The sequence below is a fragment of the Triticum aestivum genome, chromosome 4B (assembly GCF_018294505.1).
Source record: "Triticum aestivum cultivar Chinese Spring chromosome 4B, IWGSC CS RefSeq v2.1, whole genome shotgun sequence".
Classification (NCBI taxonomy): domain Eukaryota; kingdom Viridiplantae; phylum Streptophyta; class Magnoliopsida; order Poales; family Poaceae; genus Triticum; species Triticum aestivum.
This window is the reverse complement of record NC_057804.1, coordinates 657,708,946-657,728,800: the sequence shown is the minus strand read 5'-3', so window position 1 is coordinate 657,728,800 and position 19,855 is coordinate 657,708,946. Positions and strand designations below refer to the sequence as shown.

Below are 19,855 nucleotides of genomic sequence, written 5' to 3'. Positions count from 1 at the left end.
GTTCCAAAAATAAACCAGTTCTTTTGTCAATGGTCTTTGGAGTTGTTCCATTTTGGCAATTCATTGTCACATGTGGTCCTTTATGCAAAAAATTCTCAAATACTCCCTCGGTTCCAAAAATAAACCAGTTCTTTTGTCAATGGTCTTTGGAGTTGTTCCGTTTTGGCAATTCATTGTCACATGTGGTCCTTTATGCAAAAAATTCTCAAATACTCCCTCGGTTCCAAAAATAAACCAGTTCTTTTGTCAATGGTCTTTGGAGTTGTTCCGTTTTGGCAATTCATTGTCACATGTGGTCCTTTATGCAAAAAATTCTCAAATACTCCCTCGGTTCCAAAAATAAACCAGTTCTTTTGTCAATGGTCTTTGGAGTTGTTCCGTTTTGGCAATTCATTGGCACATGTGGTCCTTTATGCAAAAAATTCTCAAATACTCCCTCGGTTCCAAAAATAAACCAGTTCTTTTGTCAATGGTCTTTGGAGTTGTTCCGTTTTGGCAATTCATTGGCACATGTGGTCCTTTATGCAAAAAATTCTCAAATACTCCCTCGGTCCCAAAAATAAATGACTCAACTTTGTACTTTGTAGGGACGGAGGGAGTATGAGTGAAGACTTCTAATTGGCCACGGTGGTTGTGCAGGCCTCAAGGGATGACTTGGCTCTGCCCTCCAGAACTGGTGATTAAGAAACTATCAATAGGAGTACAATATATGAACAGTAGGGACGATATGTTTTGATCCATTTTTCATGTTTCAGAGAGATTTTGTAGCACTACCGAGTAAAAGCGTTTCTCAAAATTCAGAACACGACACGATTTTCTCAACCCCTCTGAACTACCAGCATTCTCCACAAAATAACATTTCCCTTCCAGGACGGAATGCAAACTCCAAGCTGGAAAATGGGCTACTCCTATGGTGGAACTAAACCAGCGCTACGATCGGCTCCATCGACCAATGGCTTCTCCAACCCTAATCCTATCGCCAGCCTTGACGCAGAAGCCAAAATCCGATGAGACCGTCCCGTCCTCCCTCGCCTTGGACAGGGGCGCTTCAAATACGACGACCACAGTCGACCCCATGTTGAATCCTGCTACCTGGAAATGGCGGGACGGGCATCAGAACTTGCTCTTGAGATGCAGCACATCAGTAAATAGCTCAAGTACCAAAGCAATTTATCAAGTAAGGCATCGGTGAAAATGGGGGCTGCGTTCACCTCTTGTCCCTTTTTAACCATCATGCCAGTGCCTTCAGGTTCATAAACACGCTCGTCGTAAGGCTGGGAGTGAAGTATCATTGACCCTGGACCGTTTGTCCTCAGCTCCGGTTCGATGAGCAGCTGGAAACAGTACAATTCATTAGTAACATGTATAGAAATCCTTCTGATGCATAATTAGGACTGGTCCAGATTTGCGTAGATGTCGTGCAGAAGTACTTTGATGGAGCCAACGTTAGTGGCACCAACTGCTGCAATTGCAACAAAACCTTCTTTCCATTGACCCTCAAGTACCACCTATCGTCAACAGTGACAGGTTCAGTAAGAACAGTAGTGTCAATGAAAGATTGAAAATAAACAGCTCTGCTATAGTTCACCAGCATTTATCACATAATGCTAAAATAGGTAAGATGGTGAAATTACCCTTTCATTCTCGACATATAAGTTTCTGATGGTCCGCACAGCACGTTCATTTGTTGGGAAAAGATTACCTGAAAACACAACATGTTTGTAATACTCAAGTTCCCACAAAGTTTCACAGGTAGTACACTGCAAAATAAAATAAACACAAACCTGAGAAATGTCGACGTTTGAAAATACTCCAATCAACAGGAGAGTGTACTCGATGATAATCACCAGGGTGTAAATACAGGACACAATAAAAGATCCCCCTCTTCGGGCTGGCAAGTAGGAGTTGAAGTCAATATCGACTATTAGTTGAAATGAGCACATTCAGTAACATGTGCTGAGAGGCATTTAACAGTAACACAACAACTTGAAGAGACAAAAAGTAGTAAAGTACACAAAAGAGAAATAAGTTTTGTAAAAAAAATCTGAACAATGACAGAAAAAAGTTTTTGTTAGTGAGAATCTGGAAATGAACAATGCAGCCAGATTTCTGTACAAAAACACAGATGTCATGGGCAATCCCACAAGAACAGAGCCCATGCATGTACTAAAGCAAATTTCAAGTGGAAAGGGTATACTGGAACATAAGTAAATGCCAGTAAATCAAACATGACTGCATATATGTACTTGGAAGCATCAATTAACAGGACAGCATATACATCTCAGATATAAAGTGCACTTGTGAAAGGGCTTCTACAGGCATGGTAGTTGAAACACTCAGAAGGCCAAAATTTCCAAAAGGTGGGCAAAACATCCCTACAAATCAAAGGGTTTCTATTATGCTTGCCTTTCCTAAACCAGCTTATACAATTATCTCAGATATGTCACTTCTAAATCTAATTATGAATACCTCAGCAGTGTTCGATCCCGAAGTTTAGGTGAAGCCACAGATACTCGCCACCATGATTTTGCATTCGAGCTCTCAGGCACATTTTGTTCTGTTGGCTCTCCAGAAATATCTTCTTCTGTGGCATCATGAAGCGATGAACTAGCACCAAGAAGAGAAGAAACAGGATAAGAAAAGCCTTTGACTTGCTCAATCATGGTTCCTGGACCCCTGAGCTGTCCAAGCCGCAAAACTTTCCCATCGACAGGACTCACCTAATTATAGAATTCCACACACAGATCAGATAAGTCTTGACTGTAACCATCACGACATTAGACATATAGCGGAATAATATATAGTTACCAGTTACCAGGCAATTTGGATCTGGATCGATAGGCCTTGACCCTTCTTTGAGACTGCGGATGAAGAATGCCTGTAAAGAAGGATATTCTTCCAAGGGCAGAGCAGGTTCTTGCAAATCTACAGTATGGAACAGCCAATATCTCGTTTCAAAGATGAACATGAAGTTTCTCAAATATAAGCATAATAAATATCCAGATTTCATCATACACAGTAGAGACGAGAGAAGAAAACCAGATATATGCCACTAAGCGCTAGTACTTGCTTAAAATTTTCTGAAGAACTTGTTTTGTTGGCGCTGCTACATACTAGTATCAAGCTTCTTGTACATTATTCATTTGAACAAACTAACTAATATTAGATGATAGACTGCAAGAATTATATGCGTTGAAAGCCAAATCAGTCAGACACTGGAGAACTAAATTTTGCCTAACAGCCTGTAGATTAAGAACACATCACAACACAAGAATACATACTGGAGTGAAATGCTCTGGCCCATGCTTTGTAGATAGCAGGACGCATAAACACTGGAACCTCCTGCAAGAAATTAAACTGAATCATTAATCAAGCAGTGAAAGAATAGACACAATTTCTGTAGCAGCAAAGAATACGCACCACTTCCATCAAGGATCCCCAGACACGCGACATGGAACGCAGCGGTAGAAGCCTCAGAAACGAAGCCTGTATTAAAAACGGCGTCATCTCGCAGCCATGTGTCGAATTTCAAGAGAAACGAAGACAGGCAGTTCTAGTAGCAACAAGAGCACCTTAAGATCTGGCGAGAATTCCGGCTCGATTCCCTGCTCCTTCCTTTCGACGAGCTATAATAACTCATGAAAGAAAGCGTCACACGCATTGACGCATTGAACAAGATGTTGGTGTTGATGTTTTGCACACACATTGTTGAAGCCTGCACAGATTACCTACCTGTTTGTCATCGTACATCCGCTTGGCGTGCAGAACGCCGAGCATGAGAAGGACCGCCGCCGAGGCGCCGGGCAGAAGGAACTTGCCTGAAAACCGACAGGGGCAAGCACGCACAAACAATCAGCAGTGACACTGACACACCCTGAGACGGCTGGGAAACACAACAAAACAGACGAAAAAATTGACGGGCTTCAGAGATGTAGAGTGACTAAATAAGTGTTTCAGCTGTATCACTGAACTTGCTGCTCAAATCGAAGCCCAAAAAGGGAGAGGGGGAGGTTAAAATGAGCAGGATTGAGGGAGCAGCACCGCGGTGGGCAGCGGCGGCGCAGAGTCCGCGGAAGTCGTCCAGGTCCAGAGCAGCGGAGCGAACTCTGCGACGGTCGCTAGTCCCTACACGGCCCGCCCGGAAGCTAGTAGCAGCAGCGGCAGCGGCAGCGTCGCATTCGCGGATGCCCCGACGGGGAACGCAGTCGGCGGCGGCGGCGGCGCAGAATCCGCGGCGGGTATGACAAGTTGTGGGTGGGGGGAGACAGACAGATGGGCGGACGGATGGATACCTTGGGCGGCGCCGGCGCCGGCGGCGCCGGCGCCGGCGCCGGAGCCGGCGGAGGCGTGGAGGCGGCGGGAGAGGCGGAGCAGGCGGTGGGGGCCGGGGAGCCGCCATGGGAGCTGAACCCTAAGCCTCCGCATCTTCCGTTTCTTGCTGGACTACAGTACGGCTTCTTTCGTGCAGAGGAAGAAGAAGAAGAAGAAGGGGTTGCGAAAAAATGAACTCTATCCCATGGGAAAAAAGTGTGAAACACAAGTTATTTTTTTTTAAAGAAAAACTTCCGCTCTATTCATCGTCTGTCAAGGCAGTACAGATAATAAAAAAAACAAGGGTAAACGTTTGGAGCCGGTGCGTCGGCCGAACTTTCCACTGCTCGCGCGCCACGCTGGCTTACGTGACACGGAAACAACCACCCTGCGTGAGACGCGTGTATATGGCGGGGCCCGTGCGACTTTTCCTCCTTTTCTTCCGCCTCCAGCCCATCGCGGCTCTGCTCCACCACAACCTTCCCCACGCTGCTCGCAACCTCCAGAAGCTCTCTCACCGGCGGCGAGTGCCAGCGTGCGACGGCGCCCAACGCCGCCTCCCCTTCATGGTCGACGAGCCCCTCCCCCATCCTCCTCCTCAATTTGTATCCCCGCTAGCTCGCCGCGGCCATGGCCGTCTGCAACCCTCGGATCTTAGCCGTGGCCTCCGCCCAACTACGGCTTCGAGTCGCCGCCGGCGAAGCTACGGGAACCATCTATCAGGGCGCAGCAACCAGAGCTGCAAGCCTGCAACCACGGGCACGCGCTGGACGGCGAGGACGGGGCGGCGCTGGTCCTATCAAAAAACTAACGTTGCGGTTTTTTGCTACATGCTTCAGCCGGCATTACATTTTGCGACAACCGGCATAGTATTTTTGCTACAACCGGCGTCACGTTTTGCTACAACACACAGTCGGCGTCGCGGTTTTGCTACAACCAACATCACGTTTTGCTACATCCATCACGACCAAGCTCGACCTGCGACGACGACGACGACGACTTTTTTGCTGTAAGCGTTGGGTTTTTGCTACATTCGGCAACGACTTTTGGTACATCCATTCTTTTTCTAGACGCAATGGCTGCTACCTGCAACGGTGACCTACATCCAGCTACGACAGTGACTTGACATTTCTGCTACCACCGTTGTCTCCGTTTGGGACGACCGTTCAATAGAAAGCGGGAATGTGCGGCCATGGGAGCTGCATGCAACCAGCGACTGGTGTTGCCGAAGCCGCGACCATCACCAGCGAGGGGGAGCTGCAATAACCCACGGGCGAAGTTTTGCTGCATGCGTGGATCCGGCGAAAAACATGAGAGAAGACGGTGGCGACCGGCGGCGAGTGCGGCATCCAGCAGCGTGGGAGTAGCGGAGAGAGGGGGTGCAAGTGAGGGGGTGGTTGCTGGCAGGCCAAGAGGACGTCCAGGAGATAGGGAGCAACGCTCGTGCTGCGCGCGGAGAGGAAGGAGAGGGGGAAGTCAACGTGTAGATCGGACAACTGCTCGCTGGACCGAACGGCTAGGGCTCAACCGGCCGAACTATTTGGGCCGGCATGCCGACGCCTAGCGTTGCCAAAAAAATCAACAACTAAAAAAAGCAGTATAATGACCACCTAGCAACAACTAAGGGCATGTACAATGGTGCTATCTTAGAAGTGCCACGTAGGATAGATGATGAGATGAAGGAGAAAGAACTCATAAGAAAAGGCTTGTCTTCTCTTATTTAAGAGAAGACAAGAGGTGATCTCTTAGCACAATATGTCTCACCATTTTTTTAGGAATTGATAGTTATTGAAGATAAGGCTAAAAGATGACCCATTGTAGGCAAAAAAAATTATCATCTCTAAATCACATGGAAGACTTAAGATAAAACTATCTTATCAACCAATGTACATGCCCTAAAAGCACTAAAGCAAGCCTTATTGTAGTAATCAACATCTTCATTTTTGTGCCCGGATGAGGGCAGGGGCAGGTTTCGTCCCCTCGTTTCTTACTGACTTCCTATTTCGTGCAGAGGAAGAGGAAGAAGAGGAAGAAGAAACGGGCAGGGGTGTAGGTGTGAATCAAAATCCATTTTCATCCCCTGGGCCAATGAAAAATCCGTCCATTTTTCTTTGTTGCAAAACACAAAAATCCATGGCCGGTCACATGAAAAGTGAAAAAAAAAATTTGACCCTCTTCTCATGCCACCCATTTGATCGACATTTTCAAAACTGCCTGCAAAAACGTTCCAAACTGCCGCCCTCTCCCAGTTGTATAAGGGCTCGTACAATACCTCCCAGTTGTACAAGGGCTTGTACAATACCTCCCAGTTGTATAAGGGCTTGTACAATATTAGGTGCTTAGAAAAATAAATCGGGTTTTTCTAAAGCATCAGTGTCTATTTCTAGATGAGAGACGCCTAGCTAAGTGTCCGCCCTGTACAAATAAACACCGATGCTTAAGGAAAGCATGATATATTTTTTTTCTCCGAGCACCTCTCCTCAGCACCTTGCATTTTACAAGGCCTAAGAAAACCGACATCTTCCCATGCTCAGTTATTCAGCAACAAACAAGACGGAGATTTACGGAAGGAGCAAAACGCCGGCAGCTCAAGAACAAACAGCACCCGCAAGATTCAGTGACACTAACGCCTAGCAGTACATGGCAAACACATAGCCGATTTACCAAGTCGATTCTACAGTTATCTGCACTGGTTCCGTCGGTCGGTCGGAGCAAGATCCGCGGGCGCATTCTCGGCATTCTCCTCTTCGTTTGCTCCACCGGGAGCCTCATCGTCGCGGGGGCTACCCCGCGTAGTCGGGATCCTTGTCGTCGTCGTCCGTCAGGTCCTGCGGGGGAGTGGAGACCGGGGACGCGGCCTCCTCCTCCTCCTCCTCCACGTCATCCTCATCGTCGCAGGACATGAAGTGATCATCAACATCCTCCTCAAACTGCTGCGCACAGAAGGAGAAACAACCGATGCAGCAAGCAAAATTCATAAACCCAGGCATCAGGAAGCACACACATTTCGTGCACAAGGAAAGAAAGAGCAGCGCCAATGTTCATATATAATAAATACGCCACGAAACTGACCTCGTCGGCGGGCGCCTCCGTCTCTCTTTCGCTTCCTCGAGCCGCCGCAGCAGCAGCAGCCTCTTGCTCCGCCATCCGCTTGGCGAACGATTTCGCCTCGTCTTCGTACGGCCCGCACCGGTCGTCCTGCATGCTCTTGAAAAGGGCGAACGAAGAGCGGAGGTGGAACGTGGCCTTCTGCAGATGGTCGAGGAGCGCGGCTTCCCTCGAGAGGCCCTCCTTCGCGGCCTCGGCATCAAAACCGTGTCCGGGTGGAAGGATGCCCTCGGTGCGGCTGAGCCGGGCGCTTGTGGTGGGCACCTGGCACGATAAGTCGCATGCCCTTGCCAGCAGCACGTCGATCTCACTCAGGGCTGTGGCTGCGGCATTCTCAGGGCTCCTCTCGGGCTCGGGAGCGGCGCCGTTGCCGCTGCCCGCCGCGGCTGGGGCTGGATCATCATCGGTCGCAGCCCCTTGGGGGTCCATGGTCTTCTTCGGCGTTGAACGCCGGAGCTGGGCACTTCTTGCTATTGGCGGGACAGAACAGATTGGTTCGACAGTTAATTCATAGTACACTATCTCCTTATGAGCCTTCCACTGAAAAAACAGCAACGACATAAGGTTACTTAGAACCAAACAAAACAAAAGGATGATGATGAACAAGGGAAGTACAGACTGCTAATCCAAGAAGAAGTCCAAAAGCATATCAAGTAAGTAAACTCACGGGTAATTTGCCGTAAAGCCAGGTCTTGGTGTCAGGACCCCCCTTTTGAATCAAGTCAGCGATGGCTATCTTCTTAAGATTATCATCAGTCATGAAATGGGTTCGAGGGGTCCGCGTATCCAACTCAGAAACTTTCCTCAAGTTGCAGCAATCAAGGTAGATCAAGAGGGGTGCGATGGCGCAGCCCGTGATAGCCTGCCACAGAGCCTTGCCGCTTTGATACCTCACCACCGCTCTCTGCAGCTCATCGACAAGCAGCTGGCAGAAATCCATGTCTGCCATCTTATCAAAATCCAGATCTTCCAGCATTGCCGCCTCCCTAGAGACGCGCGCAGAGGCCCCCGGGCAGATCACCTTCATGAAAACAACCAAGAAAAAAACCTTGAGCGCCAACTCATCTTTCTCCTCGTCCTCCACCAGCCGCTCAAGCAGACCCCGCAGATCCCTCGTCATGATGTTATCAGACCTTTTAAACCCGAGCTCTTGCTTCAGCTTCATCACTGCCTTGTCGTGGCCGTTTTCTGAAGGTCTCGGGGCAGGGTGCCCTCCTTGAGGCAGGCCGAAAAGGTGGTGAATGGCGTCGCTTGTGATAGCGACGACCTTTGCTTCCCCGAGCTTCATTGTCATGGTTGCTGGGTCTATCTTGCCCATGAGGAAGCCGATGAGAGGCCGGCTAATGAGGCCCCTGACCTTGCCGTCCAACATGGCGCCGAACCCCGCCTTGTGGACCCTCGCCAGGTGCCGGTCCTTGAGCAGCTCCGCGCACTCGAAGAACTCCTTGAGCGAGCACCTGACGGTCTTGTTGTATTCCCGGTTAAGCTTCATATCGGCTTCATTTTCATACACAGTACTACGAGCTCTCTTCCTCTTGGCGGATCTCTTCACGAACTCGTACTGCAAAAACAAGAGCAGTCAGAAGCGGAAGTTCAGGACCTGTACATGTGGAAGTACAGAAGAGGAAAATCAATGCAACACAGTAGAGGAAAATCATGTTTTTATGAGAAATGTATCTTATCAATGTGCTTTGAACATGAAAACATGCTCCAGGTAGAGACGGTCCACCATCAGGAATCCGTGAAGATTTGCAACTAATCTAGCGATGTGGGAGTAGAGAGGTTTGACCGTTCGAGTAGTAGCATACCTGTGTGGCTGCCGGCGCCTCCGGCGGCCGCAGGCGCGCACTCGAACGGCGCTGGGGGTACGGGGGCGTCCCCAGCTCGCCGCATGCGCGCACGAGCTCCACCATCGTCTCCTCCGCCTCCGGCCGCCGGAGGTCGACTTTCTCCTCCTCCCCCGCCGTCTCCGAGCCGAGAGACGGCATCCTCTCGGCGGCACGGGGATCCAGAAAGGCCTCGGTGCCTGGGTAGAGAAGTGCGGCTTCCTTCGAGAGGCCCTGCTTCGCGGCTTCAGCATCAAAACCGTGCCCCGGTGGAAGAATGCCTTCGGTGTGGCTGAGTCGGGCACTTGAAGTAGGCACTTGGCGCGATAGATCGCATGCTCTTGCCAGCAGCACATCAATCTGATTCAGGGCTGTAGCTGCAACATTATCATTGCTCTTCTCGGACTCAGGAGCGACGCCATTACTGCTGCCTGCCACGGCTGGAGCTGGAGCGTCATCAGCCACTGCCCCTTGGGGGCCAATGGTCTTCTTCAACGATGAATGCCGGATCTGGGCACCTCTTGCAATTGGCATCACCAAACAAATTGGTTCGACAATTAATTCATAATACACTATGTCCTTGTGAGCCTTCCACTGCAAAAAAACAAAACATAATGTTACTTAGAACCAAACCAAACAAAAAGGGAAGTACAAGACTACTAATGATAGAAGTCCAAAAGCATATCAAGTAAACTCACCGGTAATTTGCCGTAAAGCCAGGTCTGAGGATCAGGACCCCCCTTTCGAATCAAGTCAGCGCTGGCTATCTTCTTAAGGTTATCATCGGTCATGAAATGGGTACGGGGGGTCCGCGTATCCAACTCAGAAACTTTCCTCAAGTTGCAGCAATCAAGGTAGATCAAGAGGGGCGCGATGGCGCAGCCCGTGATAGCCTGCCACAAAGCCTTGCCGCTTTGATACCTCACCACCGCTCTCTGCAGCTCATCGACAAGCAGCTGGCAGAAATCCATGTCCGCCATCTTATCAAAATCCAGATCTTCCAGCATTGCCGCCTCCCTAGAGATGCGTGCGGAGGCCCCCGGGCAGATCACCTTCATGAAAACAACCAAGAAAAAGACCTTCAGCGCCAGGTCATCCTTCTCCTCGTCATCCACCAGCCGCTTAAGCAGACCCCGCAGATCCCTTGTCATGATGATATCAGACCTTTTAAACCCAAGCTCTAGCTTCAGCTTCATCACTGCCTTGTCGTAGCCGCTTTCCGAAGGCCTCGGAGCTGTGTGCCCTCCTTGAGGCAGGCCGAAAAGGTGGTGAATGGCATCGCTGGTGATAGCGACGACCTTTGATTCCCCCAGCTTCAGTGTCATGGTTGCCGGGTCTATCTTGCCCATGAGGAAGCCGATGAGAGGCCGGCTAATGAGCCCCCTGACTTTGCCGTCCAGCATGGCGCCGAACCCTGCCTTGCGGACCCTCGCCAGGTGCCGGTCCTTGAGCAGCTCGGCGCACTCGAAGAACTCCTTGAGCGAGCACCTGATGGTCTGGTTGAATCCCCGCTTAAGCTTCATACCGGCTTCATTTTCATATGCAGTACTATGAGCTCTCTTCCTCTTGGTGGATCTCTTCACGAACTCGTACTGCAAAAACATTAGAGCAGAACAGGAAGTTCAGGACCTGAGTATGTGGAAGTTCAGAAGAGGAAAGCCAATGCAGCACAGTAGCCCCAATCTTGTTTTGATAAGAAAAAAATGTATCTTATCAATGTGCTTTAATAAACATGGAAACATTATCCAGGTTGAGACGGTCCACTATTAGGAACCCGCAAAGGTTCCAACTGAGCTAGGGATGTTGGACTGAAGAGGTTCAGAGTGGCCGCATTGCATACCTGCGTGGCCGCCGGTGCTTCCGGCCGCCGCAGGCGCGCACTCGAACGGCACTGGGGGTACGCGGGCGTCCCCAACTCGCCGCACGCGCGCGCGAGCTCCATCATCCTCCCCTCCGCCTCCTGCCGGTGGCGGTCGACCTCCTCCTCCTTCCCCGTTGTCTGCGAGCCGAGAGACGGCATCCTCTTGGCGGCGCGAAGATCCGGCACGGCAATTGGTGGGACAGAACAGATTGGTTCAACAATTAATCCATAGTACACTATGTCCTTATGAGCCTTCCACTGAAAAAAGCAACAACATAAGGTTACATCGAACCAAACAAAACAAAAGGATGATGATGAACAAGGGAAGTACAGACTGCTAATAAGGGAAGAAGTCCAAAAGCATATCAAGTAAGTAAACTCACCGGTAATTTGCCGTAAAGCCAGGTCTGGGGATCAGGACCCCCCTTTTCAATCAAGTCGGCGCTGGCTATCTTCTTAAGGTTATCAACGGTCATGAAATGGGTTCGAGGCGTCCGCGTATCCAACTCAGAAACTTTCCTCAAGTTGCAGCAATCAAGGTAGATCAAGAGGGGCGCGATGGCGCAGCCCGTGATAGCCTTGCCACTTTGATACCTCACCACCGCTCTCTGCAGCTCGTCGACAAGCAGCTGGCAGAAATCCATGTCCGCCATCTTATCAAAAGCCAGATCTTCCAGCATTGCTGCCTCCCTAGAGACGCGCGCGGAGGCCCCCGGGCAGATCACCTTCATGAAAACGACCAAGAAAAAAACCTTGAGTGCCAACTCATCTTTCTCCTCGTCCTCCACCAGCCGCTTAAGCAGACCCCGCAGATCCCTCGTCATGACGTTATCAGACCTTTTAAACCCGAGCTCTACCTTCAGCTTCATCACTGCATTGTCGTAGCCACTTTCCGAAGGCCTCGGGGCCGTGTGCCCTCCTTGAGGCAGGCCAAAAAGGTGGTGAATGGCGTCGCTGGTAATAGCAATCACCTTTGATTCCCCTAGCTTCATTGTCATGGTTGCTGGGTCTATCTTGCCCATGAGGAAGCCGATGAGAGGCCGGCTAATGAGCCCCCTGACCTTGCCGTCCAGCATGGCGCCGAACCCCGCCTTGCGGACCCTCGCCACGTGCCGGTCCTTGAGCAGCTCCGCGCACTCGAAGAACTCCTTGAGTGAGCACCTGATGGTGTTGTTGAATCGCCGCTTAAGCTTCACATCGGCTTCATTTTCATACACAGTGCCACGAGCTCTCTTCCTCTTGGCGGATCTCTTCACGAACTCGTGCTGCAAAAACAATGGAGCAGAACGGGAAGTTCAGGACCTGAACACGTGGAAGTTCAGAAGAGGAAAAACCAATGCAACCATTCTAGCCCCAATCGTTTTTTACAAGAAATGTATCTTATTATCAGTGTGCTTTAATAAACATGATGAAGACATGCTCCAGGTTGAGCCGGTCCGCCGTCAGGAATCCGCAAAGATTCGAACTGAACTAGTCATGAGGGACTGAAGAGGTTCAGGGTAGCAGCATAGCATACCGGAGTGGCCTCCGGCCGCCGCAAGCGCGCGCTCGCACGGCGCTGCGAGGACGGGGGCGTCCCCAGGTTGCCGCACGCGCGCGCGAGCTCCATCATCCCCCCCTCCGCCTCCTGGCGCTCCATATCAGCTTCGTTTTCATACGCGGTGCTACGAGGTCTCTTCCTCTTGGTGGATCTCTTCACCAACTCATCACACTGCAAAAACATTGAAGCGGTCAGAAGAGGAAGTTCAGGGCCTGAACATGTGGAAGTTCAGAAGCAGCACAGCACATTAGCCCCAATCTCTTTTTTTTATGAGGAAAAAATGTATCTTGTCAATGTGCTTTGATAAACATGGAAACATGATCCAGGTTGAGACGATCCACTATTAGGAATCTGCCAAGATTTTCCAACCAAGCTAGGGATGTTGGGCTGAAGAGGTTCGGACTGAGTGGCGGCATGGCATACCTGCGTCTGCGTGGCCGGCGGCGCCTCCGGCCGCCGCAGGCGCGCGCTCGAACGGCGCTGGGGGGACGGGGGCGTCCCCAGCTCGCCGCACGCCCGCGCGAGCTCCATCATCCTCCCCTCCGCCTCCTGCCGCCGGCGGTCGGCCTCCTCCTCCTCCTCCCCCGCCGTCTCCGGGCCGAGGGACGGCATCCTCCCGGCGGAGCGAGGATCCGGCGAGGCCTCGGTGCCTGGGGAGAGAAGGGGGGGGGGGGGGGGGGGGGGGGGGGAGGGAGGCGGCGGCGCGACGGATTTGGGGGTGGAAGATGACCGACCTGGTCGAGTCGAGTGTAGCTCCCCGCAAAAAAAAAAAAAAAAAAAAAAAGAGTCGAGTGTACCTCTGCTCAGTTTTTTTTACGTACTAGATCAGAGTGCAGCTCTGCTCTGCTGGACCGGCGGGCCTGGGCCGTGCATATTTAGCGACCCAGCCCATCAGCATGTAGCGGGCCTTAGCCACAATTCACATGATTTTACTATTAAAAAAACTTGTAAAAAACATTATTTATTATGTCCTAAAATAAAACAACAGGTCTGAACCGCCTGAACCTCCAATTACCGTAATGACTAGACCATGATGACGCGTGTTGCTGCGCCCGCCAATTTTAATGATCCAAATAGGAGTTTGTGTAAATTTTATGAAGGTAAAAGAGCTTTTAACTCCATATATCAGTCATGCAAGCCTTCTGATGTCCATCTTCGGCTTACAAAGCTTTCACCCACACCATTATTTGTTGAAATTCATTCTGCTAGGCGGAACAATTTTTCGTAATTAATAGCTAAATGGCCATATTGTGAGGCATGTAACTGGAATATGCTACATGCTTATTCATAATCTATTAATGGTGTAAATGAAATAATCATTTTTATCTCAGTTTCATATATAGTATAAAAGGCTACACCTGTATAGCCCGATGCTTGTTTATAGGCACCTGCATGGGCCGCTGTCCAGAAGTTTGTTAATTTAAGAATTATGTATGCGAAAGTAGCTTATCAGTTTAGCGCAACCTGGGAGCAAGGTGCCAACAGTATATCGTGGACCTTTAATCTTTTATAATGTGCCAGTATAACCTGGGAGCAGGGTGTCAACATATAATCTCTTAATGTCTACAAGTTTATTAAGTAAACCCATATCTTTTAACAAAAACTGAGAAGTAAAGAAACAAACATTTGTGCGCTCGAGGACAACAGATGAGGTTTAATCAATCATGTCCGCGGTGTGGTTATTATCCCGTCTCATAATAGAGATATGGGAGAACGCATAGAGCAAGGTCAGGAAGGAAGAGAAGATTCAAGACCATGGGGAGAAGGGAAACGAGGTGGCAGCATGGGGCGAGGAAAATGAAGGAAATTAAGACTGCTAGCAAGATTCGGGAGCTTCATAGCCAGGCTTCTGCCATCGGATCTGTTTCGAATTGAGATCGAGAGAGGATCGAATGAATCAACTGTCACTTATTCCATTGACAATGACAGTATACATACAAGGGAACAGACGCGAACGAAGAGATGTGTCTGTTCGCAGGGGCGTAAGAGTGGGTCGTGACGGTTGCCGAAACAACCACACGAGATATTACATAGGGAGGATTATCCCTTTAATTAAGAGAATTAATTAAATCCTAACAGGATCGACTGGTTGATTTAGTAACACACCTTTATAATCATATTATTAACGGGAGCTCCAAGGGACGAGGATTCGAGGGGAGCAGCTATGGAGATACAGCAAATGGGCCAAAGTTTTACTTTGCTGGGCCTGTACTTGAACAGCCCGATTAAGGAGGTGACGGCCAGGTCCACCTGTGGAGCAGCGGCCCGATAATGTTGGCCGAGCGGGGGTAAACATGTGACGGGGAAAAGTACGTCAGAATCTACCCGAGGGCGACCGTTGATTAGCATAATCGGACGGTTAGCACACTTAAATTGCTGTGGGGGGCCGTTTTACTGTTTAGTAATAATTGCTCTGGGGGGCCGTAGGTAGCCCCGTTTTACTGTTTAGTACTGTAATTTACTCAGAAAACATCACATCTTTCCAGAAAAAAACTCAGAAAGATTACATGCACTTTTGAATGAATCTTAGGTAGTTGATTCAGCAGGCAAGTCACATGAATGAAAATAACATAATTAGCTCCGATGATCTTCTCCGATTAACGACGCAAAATAACTCTTCAAGTACACATAAAAACCATCCTCAGTAGACAACGAACTATGTCGAGTTACAGTAATTAATGGTTCAAGACTGGAGACGAGAACACCGATCAGCAATTCCACAAACAAATTCACGGAGGGTCAAATCTTTCCTTTCTCATGCCTCGCTCGCTTCCTCGATCATGCTGCTATCCTAACACTGCCATAATTTTGTACATCAAAATTCCATTGGATTTTATTCTTTTTCTTTCTTTCTTTGGTTGGCTGGGCCTGGCCTATAGAGGGATGACGTCGACGGCGTCGTGATCGCTGTTGCGCGCTTCGAGCTCGGCCTTGTTGGATGATCCGTTTTCTGGGTTGGCGGGGGCGGGGGCGTCGCGGTTCTCCGACATGCTCATCTCCTGCACGGGGGGCGGGTTGACGACGGTCATGGCCACGGCGCTGTGGTCGGCCAGGCGGCCCCTCCTCTCGCGGTGCTCCTGGCAGTTGGCGCACCAGTGCAGGCAGCAGTGGGCCATGCATGGGTCGCATGGAGAGTTCTGGGGGAAGAAACAAGCACGAGGTCAGATCACAGATCAGTTAAATCAAGTGCAGATAACTAAGAGAAAGATGGTCCACACAGAAATCAGTTTACAACCATCAAGCAAGTCGTAGTTCGCTAAGAACAAACAGACCAAACTATACAACCAGCTTGTCAGAACAGTATCAATGATGAAAACTGAACTTTCATCAAGATACAAGCTATAGTCGGCATCTTTCTCATGAGTAATTCAAAGAGCTCCCCCGATATGACGAAACAAATTCAGGATGCCATAAATTGGCTACACAAAGTCTAGTAGTCACTACTTAAGAATGGTGCTTCGATATGCATATTGATGCAAAAGTATGTGACACAGCACAAAGGTAGCAGTGCAGGGATTTCATATTCTAACCTTGAGATGATATCTCTTCTGGAGTTCTTGACGGAAAATGCCAGTATAGGTACCACACAGCCACCAACTAAACACCAGACCTTCTCCAACAAGAAATGCTGATCTTGGGTCAACACCATGAAATATTGCTGTCAGGATTGCAAGTGTAATCCCTCCTTCCACAAAGATAGCATGGCAAACACAAGGCGTTGTCCAAGGGATATCCTCTCTGAGGGCCTCAACGTTGCGCCCAAACAGCACGCAAGGACAGAACAATCCAGTGCGACCTGGCATGATGAGAAGGCACAGTCTGACACTTAGATATTGTTTCATCAGCAAGCTTTCTCTAAACAGAATATTCTAGATATGGCCATCATCTAAATGAAAACAATGAAGAATAAAGTGCAGAGAAACAAATAGTAAGTTTATGTTTAACTACTCAATACGTTTAGATTTGAAAGTTCCATTAAGAAAGACGCACATGAAACTGCTGAGAAGTGAGAACTACTATCATGGCAAAGTATATTAGACAACAAGAGGATAGAACCGATTAACAATGAAGTAAATGATAAAAAAGAACACTAAAGCTATGAGAAATATTCGCAGTCTTCTCTTATGTTTAAGTGGGCTGTGAATATGCATACAAGAGCAAAAGTGCAACAAGTGATAACCAAACGACATAACATAAAAGTACCAAGAATTTAAGCAAAAGTACACTATTCAACATTAGAAATGATTTTAACCTGGAACTCGTGTCATAGCACAAAGTTGAAGAAACCAGGGTAACTTATTCTATCGGTGAAGAGGTAGGTGGACAGCTCTTCACAAAAAAGCAAAACCATATACTGTTTGCAGACTTGCAGTATTGGTGAGAAATAATTCCACTCAAAAAAGAGAATACTGGAATCCAAAATTTGTTCCGTGATTTATCAGAAACTAGCAGTACTCACTCCAATTCATTATCACCACACAAGGAAAGCACGAAGCAGGGCTGTAAAAGTCCAATGGCAACATCAAACACAACAAAAGTATCCCTACTAAACAATTGTGGTAACAGAATGTGCAACAGCTCCCTTAGTCCTTTGAGACAGAAAAAGAAAAAGTTTGTTCAGTGCACTGATTTCACTAGGATTGTAAAGCACCGATTGTAGGAAGCCAAGCATGACACAGAATCAAATAGCAGTCAATGAAGTTCAGAACTTACAGGTTAGTGTTCTTCTGTACAGATTCCTAACGATTGTGATTAAAGGGTAATGTTTTGATCCCACATATACTGAGATACAAAAGGATTGTTCTAAAATCACCACATTCAACCAGCAAGTCCACATGAACCTGTGAACCATTTCTGGCATATCTGATACTACCGACAATTGGCACCACTTGACTCTTTTATCTCGCTAAACAGTCGACTTCTCCCTTGCATGCATGCACATAAGCAGCAGGTACATACAGTTCGGCGATCCCAGGAGTATAAGCCCTACTGTAATAAATTCCAGTACCATTAACCGCAACACAAGATTGGGCATAACCCCAATCCGGCAATTCAGCAGTAAAAAATTAGCCAGAGTTACAAGGTAGCGATTTAGATCCATCAATCCCTGTTTTTCTCTATTGACAGCTTGTCTGAATTATGCGCGCCGTCGCCTCGAGCACCATGAATTGAAGGACAAGACAAGGAACCGATACAGGGCGCCAAACACAATGAACTCATCATACCATACAGGATACAGTGTCTCAATGAAGTCATACTGCACGAGATCTCAGGCAAGCATGATCCGTTCGATACTAAGCACTCGAGACTGTTGATCGAATTGTTGGCACCAAGGCAAGGCACCCAGCCAATTAAACATGCGAGGCTACGAATCTGGCACGGGAGGCGCGGCGCCGCAAGGAATCAAAGCAGCGTCGTTGACTCGCTAGCGCGGCCGTGAAGGATGGGGCGGAGGGGGGAAGGAAAGGGGGGTCGGGAGAAGACGTACAGCTCTCGGGGTCGTCGGTGCAACCGAAGATCCCGGTGGACCACGGCTCGTCGGCGGGCGGCTCGTAGCTCTCCGGGAGGACCTGGCCGCACTCGCCGCACCTCCGGCCCTCGAGCTGCAGCAGACCGGATCGGGCGACGGGGTGAGACGGCAGGAGCGGCGCGGGGGACGGGCGAGACGCGGAGAGGGGGGAGGGGGACGCACCTGGGGGACGTGGACGGGCTGGTTGAGCTCGCCGGGGCGGATGTCCTCGCCGGGGGCGTCCTGGTCCTTGGTGAGCTTGACGTAGCGGGACGGGTGGCCCTCCTCCGCCATTGCTTGCCGGCGGCGGCGGCGGCCCGGGGGACCCTGCTAGACTCGTCGAAGAGAGGCGGCCAGATCTGACCTGACCGGGGAGGGGAACACGACGCGCTTCCTCTTTGCGTCCTTGGCTTTGGGTTCGGGGGTGGGGTTTCGCAACACACGCCTATACGAGTATACAAATCTGTATCTGTATAATAAGGGAAGACCCCACCGCTCAGTGAAATGCGACCAAAATCCCAAGCTAGCTGAAAGACAAAATCCATGGTTCAAATCCCGGTCCACGCATTTGTCCTGAATTTATTTCAGGATTCCGGGCGATACGCAGTCAGTAGGTGGAGACGTTCCTGTCGACTACGAGGCGTCTGTGATGGCTTTGTAAAATCTCGAGATGGCATGCCGGCTCAGTCTCTCGAAGGTGCTCATAGGGGTAAGGCGTGCATGTGCGTGGTCATAGGACTGAGCATATGCGTGTGTATATATGAGCGCTTACGTCTGTACTATGTTAAAAAAAGTGAAAACGAAAACGAAAAAGATAACGGCCGAACGTCAGAATTTTGAGCCTGGAGGTTGTTTTCCCGTCTCATGTTGCCGCACTGATCACGGTGCAGGGTGCTCGCCACGTCAGCTTGTGGAGCCGTTCCCTCCGACAACGACCTCGTACGAACGTCCTCTGTTCAACTCACCTCTGCCATTCTCCGCTTCCTTATCCCCGGTCTCCATCATTCAACAAATCTGGTCGCTGCCATTCTCCTCTGTAATCTATTCCTCTCTCCTGAAATAAATTTTCGCCCCGCTTTATAAACAAAGCAACGGTCCATACAATTCAAATTAGAACAACACCCGATAGATAACGGCTGGGGCCACAGCACAATCAAGCCCAAGAAAGCATAAAAGAAATAGAAAAAAGAGCCACCTAGTGGCAGCCGCTAAGAGGCACTACGGGGACGATAATCGACGCGCCGAAGCCAAAAGCGCATCCATCATCATGCCAAGTCGGTCGCAATCACGCTGCCTCAAGAGCGGGTGCTAGTGCTGCAAGAAAGCAAGGAATTTGAAGGAGTCGATGCCTTCTTCGGGAAAACCTTCTCGATCATCATCCTATTCCTAGTCGTCCAAAAAGTCCACGACATCGCCACAAAAATAAGCCAAAATAGGCGGCGATGCGGTGACGGTTGTAAAGCCCTAAGCTGGAAAAAGTCTGCGAGATTTAGGGCCTCCCAGTCAAGCCCCAACTCCTCGCGGACGTATGTCCAAAATCCCCTTGCCGCCGTACACGAGAAGAGGATATGGTTCCCGGTCTCAAGTACCACATAGAAAGGGCATAAACCATCACTAGGTCCGTGCCGCTTAAGTACCTCCGTCCCCGAGGGGAGCCGATCCCGTAGAAGTTGCCAACAAAAATCTTAATCTCTAAGGGA

General features: G+C 49.5%; 1 protein-coding gene across 1 annotated transcript; it reads right to left on the bottom strand.

The window, feature by feature from the left end:
• Positions 1-710: 710 nt before the first annotated feature.
• Positions 711-18,596, bottom strand: LOC123090385 (uncharacterized). Its single transcript, XM_044511709.1, has 24 exons — positions 18,339-18,596; positions 18,135-18,249; positions 16,177-16,442; positions 15,535-15,783; positions 12,623-12,817; positions 11,490-12,371; positions 11,086-11,364; positions 9,944-10,837; positions 9,228-9,839; positions 8,087-8,980; positions 7,384-7,959; positions 7,096-7,244; positions 4,293-4,438; positions 3,733-3,818; positions 3,573-3,626; positions 3,421-3,486; positions 3,282-3,342; positions 2,816-2,925; positions 2,470-2,720; positions 1,785-1,891; positions 1,635-1,702; positions 1,431-1,508; positions 1,212-1,334; positions 711-1,092 (listed from the first exon to the last, which is right to left on the bottom strand). The coding sequence occupies exons 1-24, from the start codon at positions 18,447-18,449 to the stop codon at positions 931-933; spliced, it is 6,534 nt and encodes a 2,177-aa protein (XP_044367644.1). The 5' UTR covers positions 18,450-18,596; the 3' UTR covers positions 711-930.
• Between the last annotated feature and the right edge of the window lie 1,259 nt (positions 18,597-19,855).